The 20,064-nt window shown below is 40.3% G+C and overlaps 2 protein-coding genes across 5 annotated transcripts in view; both read left to right on the plus strand.

The window, feature by feature from the left end:
• LOC115589121 (type-2 ice-structuring protein-like) overlaps positions 1-20,064 on the plus strand; it is a 53,555-nt gene that overhangs the window by 1,833 nt on the left and 31,658 nt on the right. The window lies entirely within an intron of this gene.
• Positions 246-2,979, plus strand: LOC115589122 (galactose-specific lectin nattectin-like). 3 transcript variants are annotated; one of them, XM_030429845.1, is made up of 7 exons: positions 246-475; positions 558-689; positions 1,279-1,320; positions 1,887-1,996; positions 2,103-2,237; positions 2,319-2,430; positions 2,796-2,979. In XM_030429845.1, the coding sequence occupies exons 1-7, from the start codon at positions 400-402 to the stop codon at positions 2,861-2,863; spliced, it is 675 nt and encodes a 224-aa protein (XP_030285705.1). In that variant the 5' UTR covers positions 246-399; the 3' UTR covers positions 2,864-2,979. The 3 variants fall into 3 exon arrangements, with proteins under 3 accessions (XP_030285705.1, XP_030285707.1, XP_030285706.1); XM_030429847.1 differs by having other exon boundaries at positions 256-475; positions 593-689; XM_030429846.1 differs by having other exon boundaries at positions 264-475; positions 597-689.

A 20,064-nucleotide genomic window follows, 5' to 3' on the forward strand; every position in this document is an offset into this window, starting at 1 on the left:
TCTGGGCACTAATTTTGACATTGCGCTTGAATTTGCCTCCAATGCTGAGGAGATCAACACTTTTTGGGGTTAATGAGACATTTTAATTCTCCTTCATAGAGAGTGTCATCACTTTCTCCATCACCTGCTGGTTGCACTCTATAAGTCTGCAAAAGTCAAAGTCTGCTCTAAAGCCATTGGACTGCCGGTCAGAGCACTTTCCATCGTGTGCGAGGAGCAAACACTGAGGACAGCACGCAGGACCTCAGGACTCCTCCCACGCTCTGTTCCCAGCATTTGAGGGGCTCCTGTACTTTCTTATTTATTTAGCCGATTTTGTTATATCTGACTTGTTTTGTGTCTGTGTACAATTCTCTACTGATAACCTGAGGTGGTTTAAGGTCTTACTTGTTTATATAAATGAATTACATAAGCAACTGTATGAAAGAGCTGGTATTTATCCACAGAGGAAGGCGACAGGACAATCCTCCACAAGGTTTGCTTTACCTCCAACATCTTTTCTTCTGCTCTGTCCTCTCTCCTTCCTCTAACAACCACTCATCTTGTCCTCAAATCAGAACTATTACAGCACATCTGTTTCTTTCCATTGAAGATAGTCATCACTCTGAACATCTGTATCACCTCGACCACGAAGATGCTGACCGTGTCTCTACTTGTCTGTGCCATAATGGCTCTGACCGGAGCTGCTGGTGAGTACAATAACCTCAGATAATATTTATCTGTCTAAGACTCTGAAGGAAAAGTTGACCCAAAAATGACATTTTAGTCATTATCTGCTCACCCTTATGCTGATGGAAAGTCACGTTGAATTTTGGTAGTCCTCCAAACATTTCTGGAGCTACACAGAAAAACACAGTTGCAGCATTCTCCTGAAGTAGATGGGCACTTGTTTTACTGAATCACTGAATAAATAAAACATAGCTCCGTACAGCTTGTCCAGAGTTGCGGTGCTGCCAGACTTTCCATCTACATTGGGGGGGGGGGGTGAACTGTACCTTTAACGATCAATAATTCCTTAAAAAAGCGGTCAATGTCTCCCCCCCCCCCCTTACAGTTGCTGGACATTGGAGAGTTTTGATAGTTTGCAGGTCAAAGTCCCTTTTGAAATGAGCATAGTGGGATTATTTTGTGACTGGAGGTAAATATGTCTCATTCTCTTCTTCACTGAAAAGAGTATGACCATAGTTTGTGTGCTATTATTCTGTACGTAGAGTGATATCAACAAAATAACAACAAAAAACATTAAATGAGTCACTTTGTTTTGTGTCAAACCTCCAGCTGTTCCAGAAGGAGAGACTGATTTAAACGCAGGACCAGAAGGTGAGTTGGTTTTTGTTCATATTTTTACAAAAATGCATCCTGCAAATTGACTTAATAATCTCATGGTATGCTCTTAAAAGTGTTTAAAAAGTAACCAATTTCACACATTAAAGTGTGTTATATTCTTGATGAATATTTAGAACAAGTAGAACAATGCCTACAGTGGCTGCAGAGGAAGCAGCAGAAAGTGACCAACACAAGTCTGGTGCAGTATATTTCCTGCTACTTAAAGGGTGCTTTACTCTGGTGTTAAGATATTCCTACATAGCTTTCAGTCATTTTAAATGTTTCTATGTGTGCAGTTATGTCACTGCAGCAAATATCGTGGCATACTTGAAGCAGCAAATCTAAAAGCTACAGCTATAAACTTGACAGGACAAAAGGAAATCTCTAGCTTCTGAAACAAATGTGTTTTGACTGCTCTGATGGAGCTCAGGATTTATCAGGATAATGGGTGCTTTACATTTTTACTGTACGAGGGTCCAGAAGCTGAAAACCACCTACCTTTAAACTTTTACCTGATTCGATGCCTCCCATGTTCAGCTCTTTACTGAATTTGTTTTCAGGCAACAGCAACACAGCAGAGGTGGTGCCATCTTGTCCTGGTGGTTGGACTGGTTACAATGATCGCTGTTTCCTCTACATTCCATCTCTCATGTCCTGGGCCAATGCCGAGGTAATGAGGATGGTTTGGATTTTTGCATATTCTTCAATTTGGTGTCTTTGTATGACTTGATATGTAATGAATGACTTGTGTGGCACCTCTTTCTGTCCTTGTGTAGAAACATTGTCAGACTCAGGGTGGAAACCTTGCATCAGTGCACAGCTTTGATGAGCAGCGCGCGATTCAGACTATGATACAGAGGCAGACTTTCATGTATCCCCGCACATGGCTTGGAGGCTACGATGCAATGCAGGTACTGCTAAATGTAAAAGCAGATATACAAAAAAAACCATACTGTCTATTGTATTATGTTGATTGAACTCTAATCTTCTAGGAGGGCACCTGGTTCTGGAGCGATGGTACACCCTTTCATTTCACCTACTGGGCTCCAGGACAGCCTGATAATTTTCTATTTGCACAACACTGTCTCTCAATGAACTATGGAGGTAAATGTATGTATAGTGTGAGATACTTCTTTCTTAATTCAGCAGTTGTTCTACATAAAATTATTTCTTTTGTTGTTTCAGAACGTATATAACGTATATTTGCATATAGATCAAGTGTGTTAGTGAGCTTCGATCATAAGAGGTCACCTGAATGTGAGCTGTGAATTGAAGAGCTTGAAGCTTTCCTTTTGTGATCGGATCAATCAGGACGTGTGTTGATCTGGTTGCTCTCAATACCTTTCAGTCTATTGTACAACAAAGACCAGCTGTGATGAATCGTTACACTTACATATACTTGGCTTCATTAAATACATTTTTATTTATGAACAAGTTATCCCTAAATAACTCCCTCTTTCTTTTTACAGATGAGAGGAAATTTGACGATCACCGTTGTGACTTCAGAGAGCCGTTCGTCTGTGCCAAAAAGCTGTGACACCTCTTTGGACAGCAGAGACACATACCAATCATGAACACAAAAGATGGGTGTATGATAGGATGATTGTTTTTTCTTGTCTTTAACACAATTAAAGTTCTCAAGCATTGAAAAAACCCTGTGTGTGAGTCTGACAAACACTACATTAGACATAAACACACATAAACCATTAATTACAACAGCATGAGATGGAGAAGGATCTCCATCCAGAAGGAGAGACTGGTTTAAACTTTGCTCGTAGTATCACCAGTTTCTCTACTCATATACATTGTTAGTGTACACAGAGTTAAAAGAAAAAAAGTTTTTGAACAGCTCAAGTTAGCAGTTGCTTTTTCCGAGAAGTGTTAATCTCTGAATGTGACGTAACATGGAGGACAGTTAATGTGGAACGCTCCTGTCTTCCGGCAACCACTATCCACGCGAGATCTCTCGTTTTACCGCTTTTGATTTAAGTGTTGTTTCTTATATGAGGCTCCCAACTTCAAGGTCAATATTGTTTTTCGTTAACGACAAACAACAAATTATCCGTGCATTTATATGGAACTAAGCTTTTCCATCTACATTGTAGTGAGTAGATGATTGATTGAATGATTTTTACACTTGCTGGAGTTGAAGAGCATGGATAGTTTGTGGGTCAAAGTCCTTTTGAATTGATTATGTTCCTATTATTGTGTACATAGAGTGATAACAGCAGATGAAATGACTCACTTCGTTTTGTGTGTGTCTCAGCAAAACAGCATAGGCACATCAGTATCACAACAACCCAGATTCTTCTTCTTCTACTAATAGAATTCCGGCAGGCTGTACGCAAAGGAGGGTAATGCTGCCCTCCACAGTCAAGACTTAACAGTTATCTTAAATTCTCACATACAGACTAGTGTTGTCTCGATACCAACATTTTGGTATCGGTACCGGTACCAACATGTATTTAGATACTTTTCGATACTTTTTCAAATAAAAAGAGAAGGCAAAAAATGTCATTACTGACTTTATTTTAATAGAAAATCTTAGAACAATAACATATTAATTAATTAACTAATTAATGAACATATTTTGTATGCTGCTCAAAAACAGCCCGAAGAGTAGGTTGCCTCTGAGTGGGGGCACTGGGTGGGGTCACTCTATCCAGACCAGAAGCACCAAACTGCTCCAAAAACAAAAGTGAAAGTAAAAAATTGCGCTCGCAGCAGTGAGTGACCAAGCTGTCGGTGTATCGTTGGCATGAGTGGAATGTAGGGAGAGTTGTATAAATGTGTATTTTGGATGGTTTTTTTCCACTAGTCTGAAAGAAGACATGTTTTGGAAGCAAAATAGTCCAAAATGTTTTCGCCTGCCATGTCTCCCCTTAAGGCTGCAACTAATGATGAATTGATGATGTACCCTCCGAATCCATTTCATTTTTTATTAAAATTTAGCTTACAGTTTAATTATTTATAAAAAAAATTTACTAAAAAATAAACTAATTCAACACAGGTAACCACTTTTGCTTTATTTCTTTGATGGCTCAGATGTATGCTCTACTTGATTTTGTGTTTTCACCATTCGTATCTATACAACCAATGTGTTTGTGATTAAACTGTGTACAAGAGCACACAGTTCTTCATAGATCTAGCCTCTTAATTTTGCTTTCAAAGTGCACCAGATTGATGCATTTAACTTTAAAATGTTAAAAAAAATCCCCCTGGAGGTTCCAACATCCACCCACGACAGTCTCACAAAATCCTGTGGGAAACACTGAGTATCCTTTCAGAACTTTATGCACAGTGCCATGTGACATCACATCATTTTCGGTAATCCCATGCATTACCTCTTCTCCCATGCCTATTAGTTTGATAAATCTGTCTGCAGCCGCACTAAATCAGTTGAAACTGTTGTGAATCTCAATTGTCCACCTATGTCAGTGAAACATGGCTGTGACAAAGCAGACTACTGGCTTTTTGGAGAGAAGGGGCGGGATGTGTGTTATACAACTACTCTCTCTGGTGTTACAGACTTTGCTGGATGTACTTTTCTCACGTCAGCAGAAAGGTAAGGTAAGGTAAAGGAAAGGGAGACTGTCAACTCAAATGATGTTGTTCTCTTGGAGGGATAGAAAAACAAAACCAAAACTCTGATGGATCACCAAATATACTTTGAGACCTGGGTAGTACATGTTAAGTCAGAACCAGGATATTATCAATAAAATATGACATGAACGCAGGATAAAGTATCCTAACTCTATCACAATAGAGATAAGGATCCACCATACGGATTTTGAGAGCAAGCCTGTCGAGCCATCACAAACAGGTTGAGTGATAAATCCTGAAAAGTACCATTTATTGCTAGCACACTGTAATGAACGGTGGGTAGGTAGGTCAATATTTACATTTCACGCCAACAGTTAAGGTTAGCATGTTTAATACAACTCACAGGCCTGAGCCCAGCCGTCACTGGCCATAAGGCTGTTAATAGAGTTTCACACTGAAATACATACACAAAATAATAGTGATGTAAAAAGTCTGTATTGAATTTTATAAACTTTGATATGAACCGCTCGCAAGCCAAACAAAGCTAATGGCTAAACTAGCCTCTCGGGCTCTTGCTAGCAGCCGCTAACGATCGTCTTCAGGAAAGTCCGGAATTCACAAGCACGTACTAAATAGGGTTCAGGTTAACTCTGTGTTGTTATAACTTCGTTTTCTTTTGCCTACCTTCCGTTATTTGTGTGTATCTTGCAGCTTTGTTATGGTCGAATTCATCTTCGGGCTATCGGCCGGAAGAAAATTCCGGATGCACGTATCGCAACGACTTCCGGTTGTTGTGTCGAGCTTTCAGAGTAAAAGCACGGTCGCTCGAAGACTAGCTGAAGTCCCTTCCGGTTTCCATCATTCGACCAATTCGAAATTTGTTTATTTTATTGCATTCCTAGGAATTCTTTCTTTCTTTCTTCGTCTTTCTTTCTTCCGAGGAAATCATACTTCCCATGGGCGAAAACTCACCAAACTTTACAGAAATGTCCGGCCCCATGCCAGATTTACTTAATTCCAAGGACATGTCAATATTCCTCCTGGGGGGGGGGGGGGGCACAATAAGCGTTTAAATTAAAAAAATTTAAAAATACCAACAAAATCAACAGTACATGCTACAGTTTTGAAACTTTCACCAAACTGTAGCCCCAATACTGCTGAAACTTTAGTCCGCTTAAACTCATTACAAATTATGAAGTCCATCACTCAGTGTTACGTGTGGCCAGGGGTGTGTGTGTGTGTTTCCTGACTCCACCCTGTTCTGCCTTCCTGAGCTCAGGTGTGGACAATCACCTGAACAGATAAAAGGAGGCAGTATCAGGGCGGCTCTCTCTCTCTCATTACAGGTGTGTTGCAGGAGGAGGGAGGCTGTGCTGGCCTCACAGTCTTGTTGCTGTTTTTCTCCTTTGTTGTTTTAATTTGGGTTTGAGTTCCTGGTAGTCCTGTTTTCGTATCATTATGTTTTTTTTTCTTAATAGGTTAGTTGTTTCTTTTGTTAGGCAGCCTTAGTCGGGAGGATTCCCCGGATGTGACAGCCATGGCTGGTCTGGGGTCTCTTCTTTCTCTTTTTTTTAGTTTGACCAGGAACTCCTGCCCTTTTTCCTTTCTTTAATTAAACACATTTATATTGACTGTGCTGAGTCGGCATCCTTTATTTGTTACTGGCCTCTTTTGTTCGAGTCTTTGTTTTGTTTAATTCAGGGCCATAACATATTTGGGGGCTCGTCTGTTCCATGTTGGGTCTTCTTTTGTGGAGTCCAACCGAGTGCCGGTGTTTTTTTTGTACAGGTTTTATATGCCGTACCTGGGTGACTTTGTGGTGTGCCTTTGTTGTTGCTGACACATGTTTTTTTTTTTTTGGCTTGTTCTTGGTTTGGTTTTGCTCAAGCCGTGTCGTAATGTGTGTGTGGGCACTATCATTCATAGTACTGTTTGGTTTGCAGTGTGTGTACAACCTGTGTTTTGGTGTGTTTGCCAAGCTGCGCACTCGTGCACCATGTTTTTTTTGGGTGCTGTTTTTTTTTCTTGTTTGGCTGGTGTTTTTTTTTTCTCTCTTGCGCCATTATGGAGTTCAATGCCGAGAAATTTGTCGCTCATCCCACATTAGAGGAGTTTCACTCATGTACTAAAGAGCATTTAATTTCTCTGGCTAGTTTCCTTGAAATTCCAGTGACAAAGCAAATGAAGAAACAATCTATTAAAGCTGAAATCTCGTCTGTATTGTCCAAAAAGGGTCTTCTGCTGAGTGAAGAGACTGTGAAGGGTGCAGATTATGATGTGGGTCAAGCGGCTCGTCTCAAGTAGTTGGAGATTGAGATGCGCCGTTTAGATTTAAAAGAGAAGGAGTTGAGTAATGAGATGGAGATGAGGAAGATGGAGCAAGAAACAAAAAGGCAGGTTCGACTGAAAGAGCTGGAGCTGCAGCAGTCCACCGCATCCCCATTTCACTCCTCCGTCAGTGGTTTTGACGTCTGTAAATGCATCCGTTTTGTTCCGTCTTTTAATGATAAAGATGTTAATAAATATTTTACCTTGCTTGAACGTGTCGCTAAAACCTTGAAGTGGCCCAAACAGGTGTGGACCTTACTTTTGCAGTGCGTGTTCACAGGTAAAGCTCAGGATGCTTATGCGTCTTTGTCATCAGAGCTGAGCCTGGATTATGAGGAAGTTTAAAAAGGCGGTGCTGAGGGCGTATGAGTTGGTGCCTGAGGCATATCGTCAGAAGTTCCGACGTTTTTAAAAAGTCGGATGACCAGACATGCGTGGAATTTGGCCGTGAGAAAGAAGTTGTTTGATCTCTGGTGTAGTTCTCTGCAAGTTTCCGATTTTGATAAATTGCGTGATTTGGTGCTTGTGGAAGACTTTAAAAATTGCCTGCCTGCACGGGTTGTGACACACATCAATGACCGTAAGGCACTGAATGTGTCTGAAGCTGCTGTGCTTGCGGATGAGTACGTTTTGACACATAGGGACAGTTATGATGGGCTGCAACCTCCCCTGGGGAGCAGTTTCTCTGCACCCAGGTCCCCTGTGTTACAGAAGTTGAGTCTGGATGGGGGTGTGACGTCAAGGGTTAAGGAGAGTGACAGGGTTTGTTTTTTTTGTAAAAAGCGTGGTCATACTGTTGATTACTGTTTTGCTTTGAACAAAAAAAACTTGTCTCCTAAAGCTGTCAATCTGTTGAAAACCGAACACTCACTGGGTCAGTTTCACAGCAGGTCCAGTTCATCCCTCTCCCCTTCTGAACAGTCTCTTCCGGAGAAACCTGATGAGGTGTTTTTGCCTTTTCATTATGAAGGGTTCAGTCTCGCTGACTGCTGGTGGACTGAAAGTTCCTGTTGTTATTTTGAGGGACAGTGCAGCTTCTCAGTCTGTTATTTTGAAAGGAGTGTTGCCCCTGTCTGAAACATCTTCAACTGAGTCAGCTGTACTAGTTCGTGGGTTTGACATGAAATCTGTGGGGGTTCCGTTGCACACCATGTACCTGGACTCAGTTAGTTACCGGGCTGGTTGTTGTCGGGGTCAGTGATGAGTTTCCTGTGGGGGGGAGGGTTTTTCATCCTGGGGAATGATTTGGCGGGTGGGAAGGTCCTGCTTAATCCTGACGTGACCCTTACTGTAAACATATACTATCAAATTCTTGCTAAATACATTTTCAATCTTCCTGAAAAAAATTGAGAATATTTTGGAGTCATGGTTGATGAAGTTTGGCAAATATCAGAATTTTATCTCAAAAACTGAATTTTTGAGAACATTTTGAATTCTGCTCTCATGGGAACAACTGGAGTCAATGTAAGACTGGCATTTTTAAACATCAGATTTTCTCTTATGAAGCAAAACACTTGGAGTTGAAAACAAATCAACAATTCCATGCTGTCAATATGCAATTTATGTTTTATCAGACTTTTGTTTAGGTAACAGAATTTCTGACATTTTGACCATTTTTGTGAGTGAGTTAGGAGCTGGTTCTTGGTGTCAGGGGTTGTGTGTTCGAGACCCAGCAAGGACGATGATGACAGATGTCAGATGTCCTTAACATGAAACACAAGACAATTGTCCTGATGGTGCATCACAGCAAGCCTCTAAATTAAATAAAAACAAATAGCTTGGACTGGACCATGGGTGAAAGCTAACCAAATTTTGCATAAAGGTCCAGTCTCATGCCAGATTACTTCAGCTGTAAACCCAAGTCCATAGTCCTGATGGTGGCGCTACAGCAAGCGTCTAAAGTTAAAACAAATCAACCTGCTAGAACTTCACACTTTCATCAAACTGTAGCCCCAATACTAAAGAAACGTTTGTACATTTAAACCTATTAAAAATTATGAAGTCCATCACTCTTTTTTTTAAACTGTAAAACTTATAAAAACCTATCTCCTCCCACAATTTTTGCCTACAGTGCATGAAAATGTTTGACTGTGAACACTACTGTAAACATTTACCTGCAAATTGATCAATAAATCTTCAATGTTCATGAAAAAAATTGAACATTTTTTAGAGTCATGGTAGATGATGTTTGAAAATATAAGAATTTTACCTAAAAAACTGAATTTTTGAGAACATTTTGAATTCTGCTCTCATGTGAATAATTGCAGTCAATGCAAGAAGCATTTTTAAACATCAGTTATTCACTTATGGAGCAAATCAATAATTGTTAAAAAAAATTACCAACATCTCCATGCTGCAATATGTGTATTTTCAGATTTTTGTCTTGATAACTGAATTTTTTACAGTGGTTTCAAATCTGCCTGCACAACAGTGAATGGCTTACTCAATTTGTGAAGCCACTGTTATAACGCCACTTGCCAAATAGCTCAGAGCGATAGATGACAGTCTTTGATTCCAGAAGTTGTGAGTTCAAGCGTCAAGTCGTCCAAAATGAACATTGCTGTCAACTGTCTTGTCTTTCTATTCTCCTGTTTGTTGCTCAGAATTGCCTAAATTTGCCAAAAAATAGCCCGGACCCGACCCATCGCTGCACAGCAGCTATAACATTGAAATTGTGCTTTTAGTCACACAAATGATGTTTGTCAATTTAAACACAAGTTTCCAACTCGAGAAGTGTCATGAAACTACACAGCTAACAGTCTCATTAATGATGTCGTTCTGCTAAACGGTTAAAAACTGTAGATTAAAACGTTGTAAGGCTGCTCCCCAATCTTAGCGTGCACAAAGAACTCTCCTTTCACATAACTGCATTTGTCAAAATAAGTAGATTTATTGTGATTTTCATATTTTTATGTGTGTTGAGCAATTCGATGTCGTTCACTGAGCGATTTATCGCAAAATAAGGTGGTATTTTACTTTAATTACAACAAACTGCGACTTCACTGACTTGAGAAAATATCTTTTAAACTGACAAACATCATACATGTGATTCATGACACAATTCATACAGGATTGAAAAAAGGATTTGTCTTTCTCCAGTCACCAAAACTGACCTCGGCTCTCTATTTTTCGGTTTCAACCTGTTGTCATGCTTCAATTTGATGATGGGTTTTTTTGGTCACACTTTTAAGTAAACAAGAGCGGGAAATGATGACATATGATGAAACAAATAATTGGATAAGCCTTTACAGATAACCCGAGGTGAGTCAAGGTTTCTAACTGAAATAAATAAGTTACGTAAGCAACTGTATAAAAGAGCTGGTATTTATCCACAGAGGAAGGCGACAGGACAATCCTCCACAAGGTTTGTTTTACCTGCTATATCTTTTCTTCTGCTCTGTCCTCTATCCTTCCTCTAACAACCACTCATCTTGTCCTCAAGTCAGAACTATTACAGCACGTCTGTTTCTTTCTATTGAAGATAGTCATCACTTCGAATATCGTAGTATTTGGGCCCCCCCTTGTGGCCCAATTGTTGAAAAACGTGCGCTAAAGTGCCCTCTTGGGAGCCAAAACGTGCGCTAAAGTGCCCTCCTGGGCGCCAAAACGCGCGCTAAAGTGCCCTCTTGGGAGCCAAAACGCGCGCTAAAGTGCCCTCTTGGGAGCCAAAAAAGCATGCCAAAATGCCCTCTTGGTTGGCAAAACACACTTAACTGCCCTCTTGGCTGGTTTAAACATGATAAACTGCCCTCTTGGGGCTGAAAAGAGAGAGACCACAATTTGTGTGCTATTATTGTGTACGTAGAGTGATAACAGCAAATTAAATGAGTCACTTTGTTTTGTGTCAAACCTGCAGCTGTTCCAAAAGGAGAGCCTGATGTAAACTCAGGACCAGAAGATGAGTTGGTTTTTTGTTCATATTTTTTACAAAATTGCATTCAGCAAACTGATTTAATAATTTCATGATATGCTCTTTAAAGTGTTTAAAAGGTAACTCCACCAAGTAAGTTATCATCTTGATGAATATTTAAGCAGCAGAAAGTGACCAACAAAAGCCTGGTGCAGTATATTTCCTGCTATTTAAAGGGTGCTTTACTCTGATTTGAAGATATTCCTACATAGCTTTCAGTCATTTTAAATGTTTCCATGTGTTCAGTAATGTCGCTGCAGCAAATACATGGCACACTTGAAGCAGCAAATCTAAAAGCTACCGCTATAAACTATAAACTCTTTAGCTTCTGAAACAAATGTGTTCTGACTGCTCTGATGGAGCTCAGGATTTATCAGGATAATGGGTGAAAACCACCTACCTTTAATACAACCTGATTCGATGCCTCACGTGTTTTTTGTTTTCAGTCAACAGCAGCATAGCAGAGGTGGTGACATCTTGTCCTGATGGTTGGACTGGTTACAGTATTCGCTGTTTCCTGTAGGTTCCATCTACCATGACTTGGGCCGATGCTGAGGAAATCAGGATGGTTTGGATTTTGGCATATTCTTCAGTTTGGTATCTTTGTATGACTTGATATGTAATGACTGATTTCTGTGGCACCTCTTTCTGCCCTTGTGTAGAAATATTGTCAGAGTCAGGGTGGAAACCTTGCATCAGTGCACAGCTGATGAGAAGAACGTGATTCAGAGTATGACACAGAGGAAGACTTTAATGTATCCTCTCACATGGCTTGGAGGCTGCGATGCGGCACAGGTATATTACTGATTCTGCTAAATGTAAAAGTAGATATAAAAGAAAAACATACTGTCAATTGTATTATGTTGATTGAACTCTAATCTTCTTGGAGGGTACCTGGCTCTGGAGCGATGGTACACACTTTGGTTTCAACTTCTGGGCCACACGACAGCCTGATAATGTTGATAATGCAAACTGTCTCCTGATAACTATGGAGGTAAATTTATGTATAGTTTGAAACACTTCTCTCTTAATTCAGCAGTTGTTCTCTTCTGTGTCAGAATGTATATAGAGCAAGTGTGTAAGTGCGCCCCGATCACAAGAGGTCATCTGAGTGCCAGCTGTGAATTGAAGAGCTTGAAGCTTTCCTTTTGTGATCGGATCAATCAGGACACATTTGTTGATCCAGTTTCTCTCAAAACCTTTCAGTCTATTGTACAACAAACACCAGCTGTAATTGAATTAAATAAATTTTGATTTATTATCAAGTTATCCCTAAATAACTCTTTCATTTTACAGATCGGAAGAAATTTGCCAATCAGCTTTGCGACAACTTAAGGTCGTTCGTCTGCGCCAAAAATCTGTGACATCTCTTTGGACGGCAGAGACACATACCTATCATGAACACAGAAGATGGGTGTATGATAGGATGATTTTTTTTTTCTTGTCTTTAACACAATTAAAGTTCTCAAGCATTGAAAAAACCCTGTGTGTGAGTCTGACAAACCCTACATTAGACATAAACACACATAAACCATTAATTACAACAGCATCTTCCAGCAGCTCTGGAGTCAGGTGAGAGGAAATTTGATTACATCAGCGTCTCCACAGAGGAACATTTATAATATTGATAATTGATATGATGGAAAAAACGTTGTTGTAACGCAGGCAGTGCCACTGAGAAACAACTTTAACCATCTGCTAACGACGTATCTAACAAAATATCACACTTGACACTGAGTCATTGTTTATGAAAAGGGATACAAACGAGGAGGGCTGAAATGTGAGACTTGATGTAACATTTAAAAGTATAAATATAAATATAAAAGATTTCTGTTTTAGCATAGCACATCTGCAGGTTAGAAAAAGACATCTCATTACTGTAGATTTTGCCTGGAATGGCGTCTAGTCACTGACAGATTAACTGCAGCAAGCTAGCTCAGCATTTGAGGGATAGATTATGTAATAGAAACAGTGTGTGTGAGTCTGACAAACCCTACATTAAACACATATAAACCATTCGGTACAACACATGAGATGGAGGAGAATCTCCATCCTTCAGTGATTGTCAGAGTTGTACGTTTCGTTCTTTGTTTCCTTCGGGCATCTTCAATCAGCTCTGGAGTCATGTGAGAGAGGAACATTTATAACATCGATAATTGATATGATGGAAAACGTTGAGACTGAGATACAACTTTAACCATCTGCTAACGACGAATCTAACAAAATATCACACTTGACCGAGTTATTGTTTATGAAAAGGGATAAAAACGAGGAGGGCTGAAATCTGATCCATGTCGAAAACATGTGATTGAAGCAGCAGCAGTGCTTGTGTGTTGCTGTGGCTTTTGTTTACTCTGTACTGTGGCACAGTACGAAAACAGAAATCTTTTTATACTTTGCTAATGCTTCAATTTGACACAAGACAAAGATTTGAGGATGAGAAATAACTGATGTCCTAAACACAATCTGGTGTTTTGGTTGGAGCTACTGGTCTGTAAATTCACCTGACAAAGAACAGGAAAGAGCAACTGATGTTGATGTTTTGTTTTTTTTTTGCCTTTTTATGACGCATATTTTAAGTTTTTGCTGTTTTGTCCAAAACATGCTTTTCCAAGCCATTTTCCAAGCGACCACACCTGTAGTGAAGCATCTTTGTGTGATGAGTCCATCCACAGGCTGGATGTTTCTGTTCTGAACAGGTGTTGCTGCCTCTGCCTTTGGAAGAGGTAGGAGACAGATTCAACTGAGGGTTTAATCGATTCTTTTCACTTCTGGTCATGCTTTTTAAATTTGGTCAGGTGAATAAAACAAAGGGACCGCCCTCCAAGCCCTTTAGATATTGATTAACCTGTCTGCATTTAGTAATCCAGTTAAACAGACCTGCAGTCTTCAGTCACAGTTGCTACACAACCAGACACACACATTGAAGTCCACCGTCTTATTTTTACCTTCTGTTCCCCCGGAGGTTTCTGAAGTTAGCATACTTCCCATAACAGCACACAGGCTCTCTCCCTAAATGCGTATATGACATAACTGAAGCCCAGTGGGTCAGACTATAAATAGAAAAGCAACAGAAGTCCCCCCATGTCTGTGCACAGCCTGCTCTTATTATGAACATAAATGACTTCTCACTGCACGTCACTGAGCATTTTATTTCCTCAATTTGGCTTTATTGTTCCCCTTCTTTGGCCACTGTGATCATTAAGACAATGTAGAAGTGACTCAGGGAGCTGTGAGTGTGTGAACCGTGAGGTGAAGCTGGTGTGTTGGGAGTTGGCTAAAAAATGTTTGCAGCTCGGCGGCCAACTGCAAGAGCGTAATTTATCGGCGTCAGTCCTAGCTGGACTTTCAGTTGAGTCATCCACAAGGAGTCAGCATGCACACCAATCCCGCATGGCTCCCCGACAGCCCTCAGTAGAGGACTAGAGCATGTGAGCGGAGCTGAGCGGCGAGAATTTCCGCTCCCCGCTTACGTGGGTGTTCGCTCCATCGCTCAAAGTTAAACCAGACAGCTCCGCTCAAGGACCGCTCTCCGCTCACCTAAGATTTCATTCAGCTCTGGTGAAATCGCTCCGAGCTCGCTCAAATTTAAAAGAGGGAGCAATTCCTGATGTTGCACCTATATGACCTCTCTGCTTGCTATGAAATATTTTACAAACTCCATCTCTGAACGAATGACCTCTGATGTAGGCCTTGTAACCCTTGAAGGCACACATGAATCTGTGTGGACTTGTGTATGCCCTAGACTCGTGGAGAGCGGTATCGGAACGGAACTGGAGTGAAACGGAACCATCGCTCTGGCCTTTGGATTAAAACCCGCTCTGCGCTCCGACTATATTTCGCACTCTCCGCTCCCCGCTCCACAAACAAAGGGAGGGGTTATTGAGTGGGACTGGGCTTCAGCTTCACGGATGGGTCGACTCCGTCATCTGGAAGGTCTTGTCTGGAGTTATCCCCTCAGGTGCTTTCTATCAGACACAATCACACCTTCACTTGTTGCTTTTAACTAGTAAGAAACACAGAGGAGGCAAAAGCAACAAAGCACATGTAGCGCCCTTAGCCTGACTAGAAGACACACTATTGACACTTACACTCTTTCTAGGTTCGGGGAGTTGGGCTTCTAAATTATTCAAATGAGGGAACAAGTAATTGAAAGTTGACAATTGATTGCTTTCACCTGCCTATTTCTGGCAGTGTATGAAAAGAAAAGAAAAAAATACAAAACAAATAGAGCTCTTTCATCAAAAGAAATAAAGAAAAATGTAAAGGAAAAGTTCAAATAAAAGTGTCCTTTCTTCTATATTAGAAGTTAATAGTTCAGTTCCGTTCTGCGGGGTGTGTATGTAATGTTCTGTTCATGTACTACTACCCGGGTAGATTTTGTGTTGTTTTCTTATCTGTATCAACGAATGAAATGAGATGATGTCTGGAGTTCTCAGAGTAGGTCTCATGGCTGGCCACACCGCTCTCCACTCCGTCCGAGTCGCTCGTCCTTCCTAGCTCGCCACCAAACCTCCACGGGCTCGGAATCTGAATCAATTCCTATTCTGGCAAATAAAAAACCAATCTGCACATAGAGTGTAGAAACATAACCATTACTCTCTATTCAATCACATGACATTCTACTTTCACGTTTCACTCTAAATAGCTTCCATATCTATACCCAGATGCAGGATATACAGTATTCAAATCAACTTAAATGAGTCTGTATACATTTACAGTACAGTATGAGTATTTTAGCATGACAGATACACCATATACTTATATCTTAACATAAATGCACTTATTCATCTTCACAAAGCACTATTTATATTTTTAAACAGCTCCTCTAATCACTATTTATTTTTTTAACTGCAACTTATTTTCTCTCTTTAACCTTTTTAACCATGAATGAACAGTATTAAATCTCTTTTTTTTAACCAACATAAATATTTAAACAACTTCAGTGCAATAAACACATTACATTACATCTCAGTTATCAGAGAACATTAATTATCACAAACTGACATCTTATCAACACAAATATCATCGTCTGCTGTCTCTATTTCTCTCATAAATCACAGTAGCAGCATGTTAGCTTACCCAGCTACATGTTAGCACTCACTTTACATATTGCAGATCATACCTGGCTAGCGTAGTGGCAGCACCACTTGCGATTAGCGTAAGCATCGCGCTAACTTAGCTAGCAATCTTTTTATGGTCAATTTACATCGTTCACAATGATACAGAGAGTACCACGGTGGGTTCAAACATTAGGAAACACTCCTGTAGCTCCGATTGGTTTAAGAAAAGTATTTCAATAGAAGGCATTTTCACACAACAAGCTACATCTACAAGCTAACAACGAGGCCCAACCTCTTAGCATATAGCAGCCACGCTTACCGGAGTTCTCTCAGAGGGTTCACACGGTGAAACGGCTCCTCTTATCCAGAATAACACACAAGACTCGTTCCTAATAAGCAAGCGACTGGTTGGTTATATGATTCAAAGGGATTTATAATCATTTTGTGGCTTCTACACTGTATTTTCTCACCAGGGCTCGTCAGCTTGTAACTTGGTGGTTGCTCTGGTCTGCGTCTCGGCTCAGAGTGAGCACACGCTGTGTGATCATGACAATGAGTCAAGGGCTGATGCGCAGCCTTGTGGTGGGGCATGTAAACTCTTCTAAATGACATAAATGGGTTTAGTAACCATGTGGGTTACACACAGATAAAGAGAGAAAACAAGGTCACTGCTGTTTAAAGAAAACATCCAGCACAAGCAGAGGCTCATTCATTTTCTTTCCTTGCTCATTTCTGGTGAAAACTGTTGAGGTTTGGCAACAGCTGTTACATAAAACACACAAAAATTTTTAAAGTAACTACAAGAAACTTTTATTTGTTGACAAATGTGGTAGTGTTTCCCAGAACAAAGACTCTTTCTCATGACCACCAACACATCACGTCTTAAAGATCCTGATCTGGCTAGCACTTGCATTTGCTTCGGAGGAAGTCTCATGCACACAAATGGGGACACACACTCACAAGTCGGCTGTGGCTCCGGTATTAGATCAGTCGTCCACTCATCAGAAGGTTGCTGGTTTGATGCCCTGCACCTACATAATGAAGTGTCCTTGGGTGAGATACTGAACCCAAAAACAACCCCCAAAATAAGGTTTGGAACGCCTTTCCCCAAACAGGTAATACTTCCACTACACATCTGCATGGTCTCAAGACACCAGTATCCTTTCTGAACTCTATGCACAATGCCATGACGTCACATCGTTAGGACATCCCATCAGACCACTTGATCAAATGAGAGTTTAATGTCTTATCTACATTTCTTGGTACTTCTGTGCATTACCTCTTCTCTCGTCAGAACGAGGATACTATCAATAAAATATGACATGAACGCAGGATAAAGTATCCCAACTTTATCTAAACAGAGATAAGGATCCACAATACAGATGTTGTGAGAAAGCCGGTCGAGCCATCACAAACAGGTTGAGTGTTAAATGCTGCAAAGTACCATTTATTGCTAGCACACTGTAATGAACGGTGGGTAGGTAGGTCAACATACATTTCATGCTAGCAGTTAAGGTTAGCATGTTTAATGCGACTCACAGGCCTGAGCCCAGCCGTCACTGGCCATAAGGATGTCAATATATCTGAGTTTCACACTGAAATACAAGCACAAAACAGTGGTGATGTAAAAAGTCTTTAATTTTAAAACCTATGATATGAACCGCTTGCAAGCCAAACAGAGCTATTGGCTAAACTAACTAACGATCGTCTTCAGGAAAGTCCGGAATTCACAAGCATGTACTAAATAGGGTTCAGGTTAACTCTGTGTTGTTATAACTTCGTTTTCTTTTTCCTACCTTCCGTTATTTGTGTTTATACCATGGTCTGGGGGAATACTCGATTCTGATTGGCTGCAGGGTGTCCATTAACCCCTGATATATGGACACCCTGCTAAGTAGTTCCAGTCAAATTGACTGTTCACCGCTGTAAATTAATGCGCTAGCTGGCGTATCAAATCTGAATATTTTACTTCCAGCACTGAGTGCAGTTCGTCAGTCCTTCAGTGTCTTATCCTCTGAACACCACAGGGTGGCGACTGTAACACACAAGCTGCAGAAAGTTCACTTCCCTTCTAAACTTACTGATATGCGAATAATCTCACATCCCGTTGGCTGTTCAGCTCTCTGCTTCAGGCTGCGGCCACAGTAACGTTACACACGGCCGATCATTTGTTCGTGAAAATCTTGATATTGATTTGGGGACAATGACATGACTGGTTAGCTAGCTAATCGTGTTAGCTAGCATACTGTCGAAATATATTTACTGTTTGTCAACCGTACGCAATGTAATTGACTTTGAATCTTGCTAGCATAACGTTAGCTTTCTGGCTCATTGCTAAGCGGACTAGAATATCTCCCGTTGCCAAGTCGTATCTATGATCCGTCCTATTTACTGGAGGAGTGAACAACGTTTCCGTTGCATAAGAATCTTACGTCGGGCATTATCCCTTACATATCTTGCAGCTTTGTTGTGCTCGAATTCATTTTCAAGCTGTCGGCCGGAAGAAAATCCTGGATGCACAGAATCGCAACGACTTCCGGTTGTTGTGTCGCCCCTTCCGGTTTCCATCATGGGACCTATTTTTAAATGTGATTATTTTATTAAAATGGGGCTTTTAATCACACATATGATGTTTGTCAATTCAAACATCATTAACACATTACCAACTTTACTTCCTGAGGAAGCTGAGATCCTTCAACGTGTGCAGTAAGATGTTGGAGATCTTTTATCAGTCTGTGGTGGACAGTGTACTTTTCTTTGCTGTAGTTTGTTGGGGAAGCAGCATCGGAGCCAGCGACACCAACAGACTCAACAAACTGATCAGGAAGGCTGGCTCTGTGATTGCCTGTAAACAGGACACTCTGGAGACTGTGGTGGAGAGGAGGACACTGAAAAAACTGTTATCCATCATGGATAATCCTCTCCACCCTCTCCAACTCACACTGGTCAGACAGCAGAGCACCTTCTCCGGAAGGCTGCTTCAGCTTCGCTGTCGTAGCAACAGACACAGGAAATCTTTCCTGCCACAAGCCATTTCATTACAAATTAACTCTCTCACCTGACCAAGAGAACTCTGATCGCTCTACTGTTTGTTTGTATATATTATTATTGTTTATAGTATACTGTGCACTGTATATATACATACATATATATGTATATATATATAAATACGTATATATGTATATATTGCCTTCTATTTATGTTATGTACAGAGTGTTTTATTTGAGGACCCACTGCTGCTGTTACAAAATAATTTCCCAGTCTGGGATCATTAATGTAATTCTATCGATCTATCATAAGTTTCCAACTTGAGAAGTGTGTCATGAAACGAATGAAATATCAGACTGAAAATCAGTCATTATTAAGACTACACAATCATGTTAGTGACGTCGTTCTGCTAAATGGTTAAAACCCGTAAATTAAAACGCTGTAGAGTTGTTCCCCAATCTTAGTGTGCACGAAGAACTCTCGTTTCACATAACTGCATTTGTCAAAATAAGTAGATATGTTGTGATTTTCATCTTTTTTTGTATCTTTTTATGTGTATTGAACAAGATGATGTTGTTCACTGAGCGATTTATCGCAAAATAAGGTGGTATTTTACTTTAATTACAACAAACTGCAACTTCACTGACTCACAAAAATATCTGTTTTAAATTGATAAACATCCTACGTGTGATTCATGACACAGTTCATACAGGATTGAAAAAAGGATTTGTCTTTCTCCAGATACCAAAACTGACCTCGGCTCTCTATTTTTCAATTTTAACCTGTTGTCGTGCTTCAATTTGATGATGGGTGTTTTTTAACAAATACTAGTTTTATTATTATTGTTTGGTAGCATGTGTTCTTAACTGACCTGAAATTAAGGTAAAAAATGTTTATTTTCTTAGT

This window comes from Sparus aurata, chromosome 10 (genome assembly GCF_900880675.1).
Source record: "Sparus aurata chromosome 10, fSpaAur1.1, whole genome shotgun sequence".
Lineage (NCBI taxonomy): Eukaryota > Metazoa > Chordata > Actinopteri > Spariformes > Sparidae > Sparus > Sparus aurata.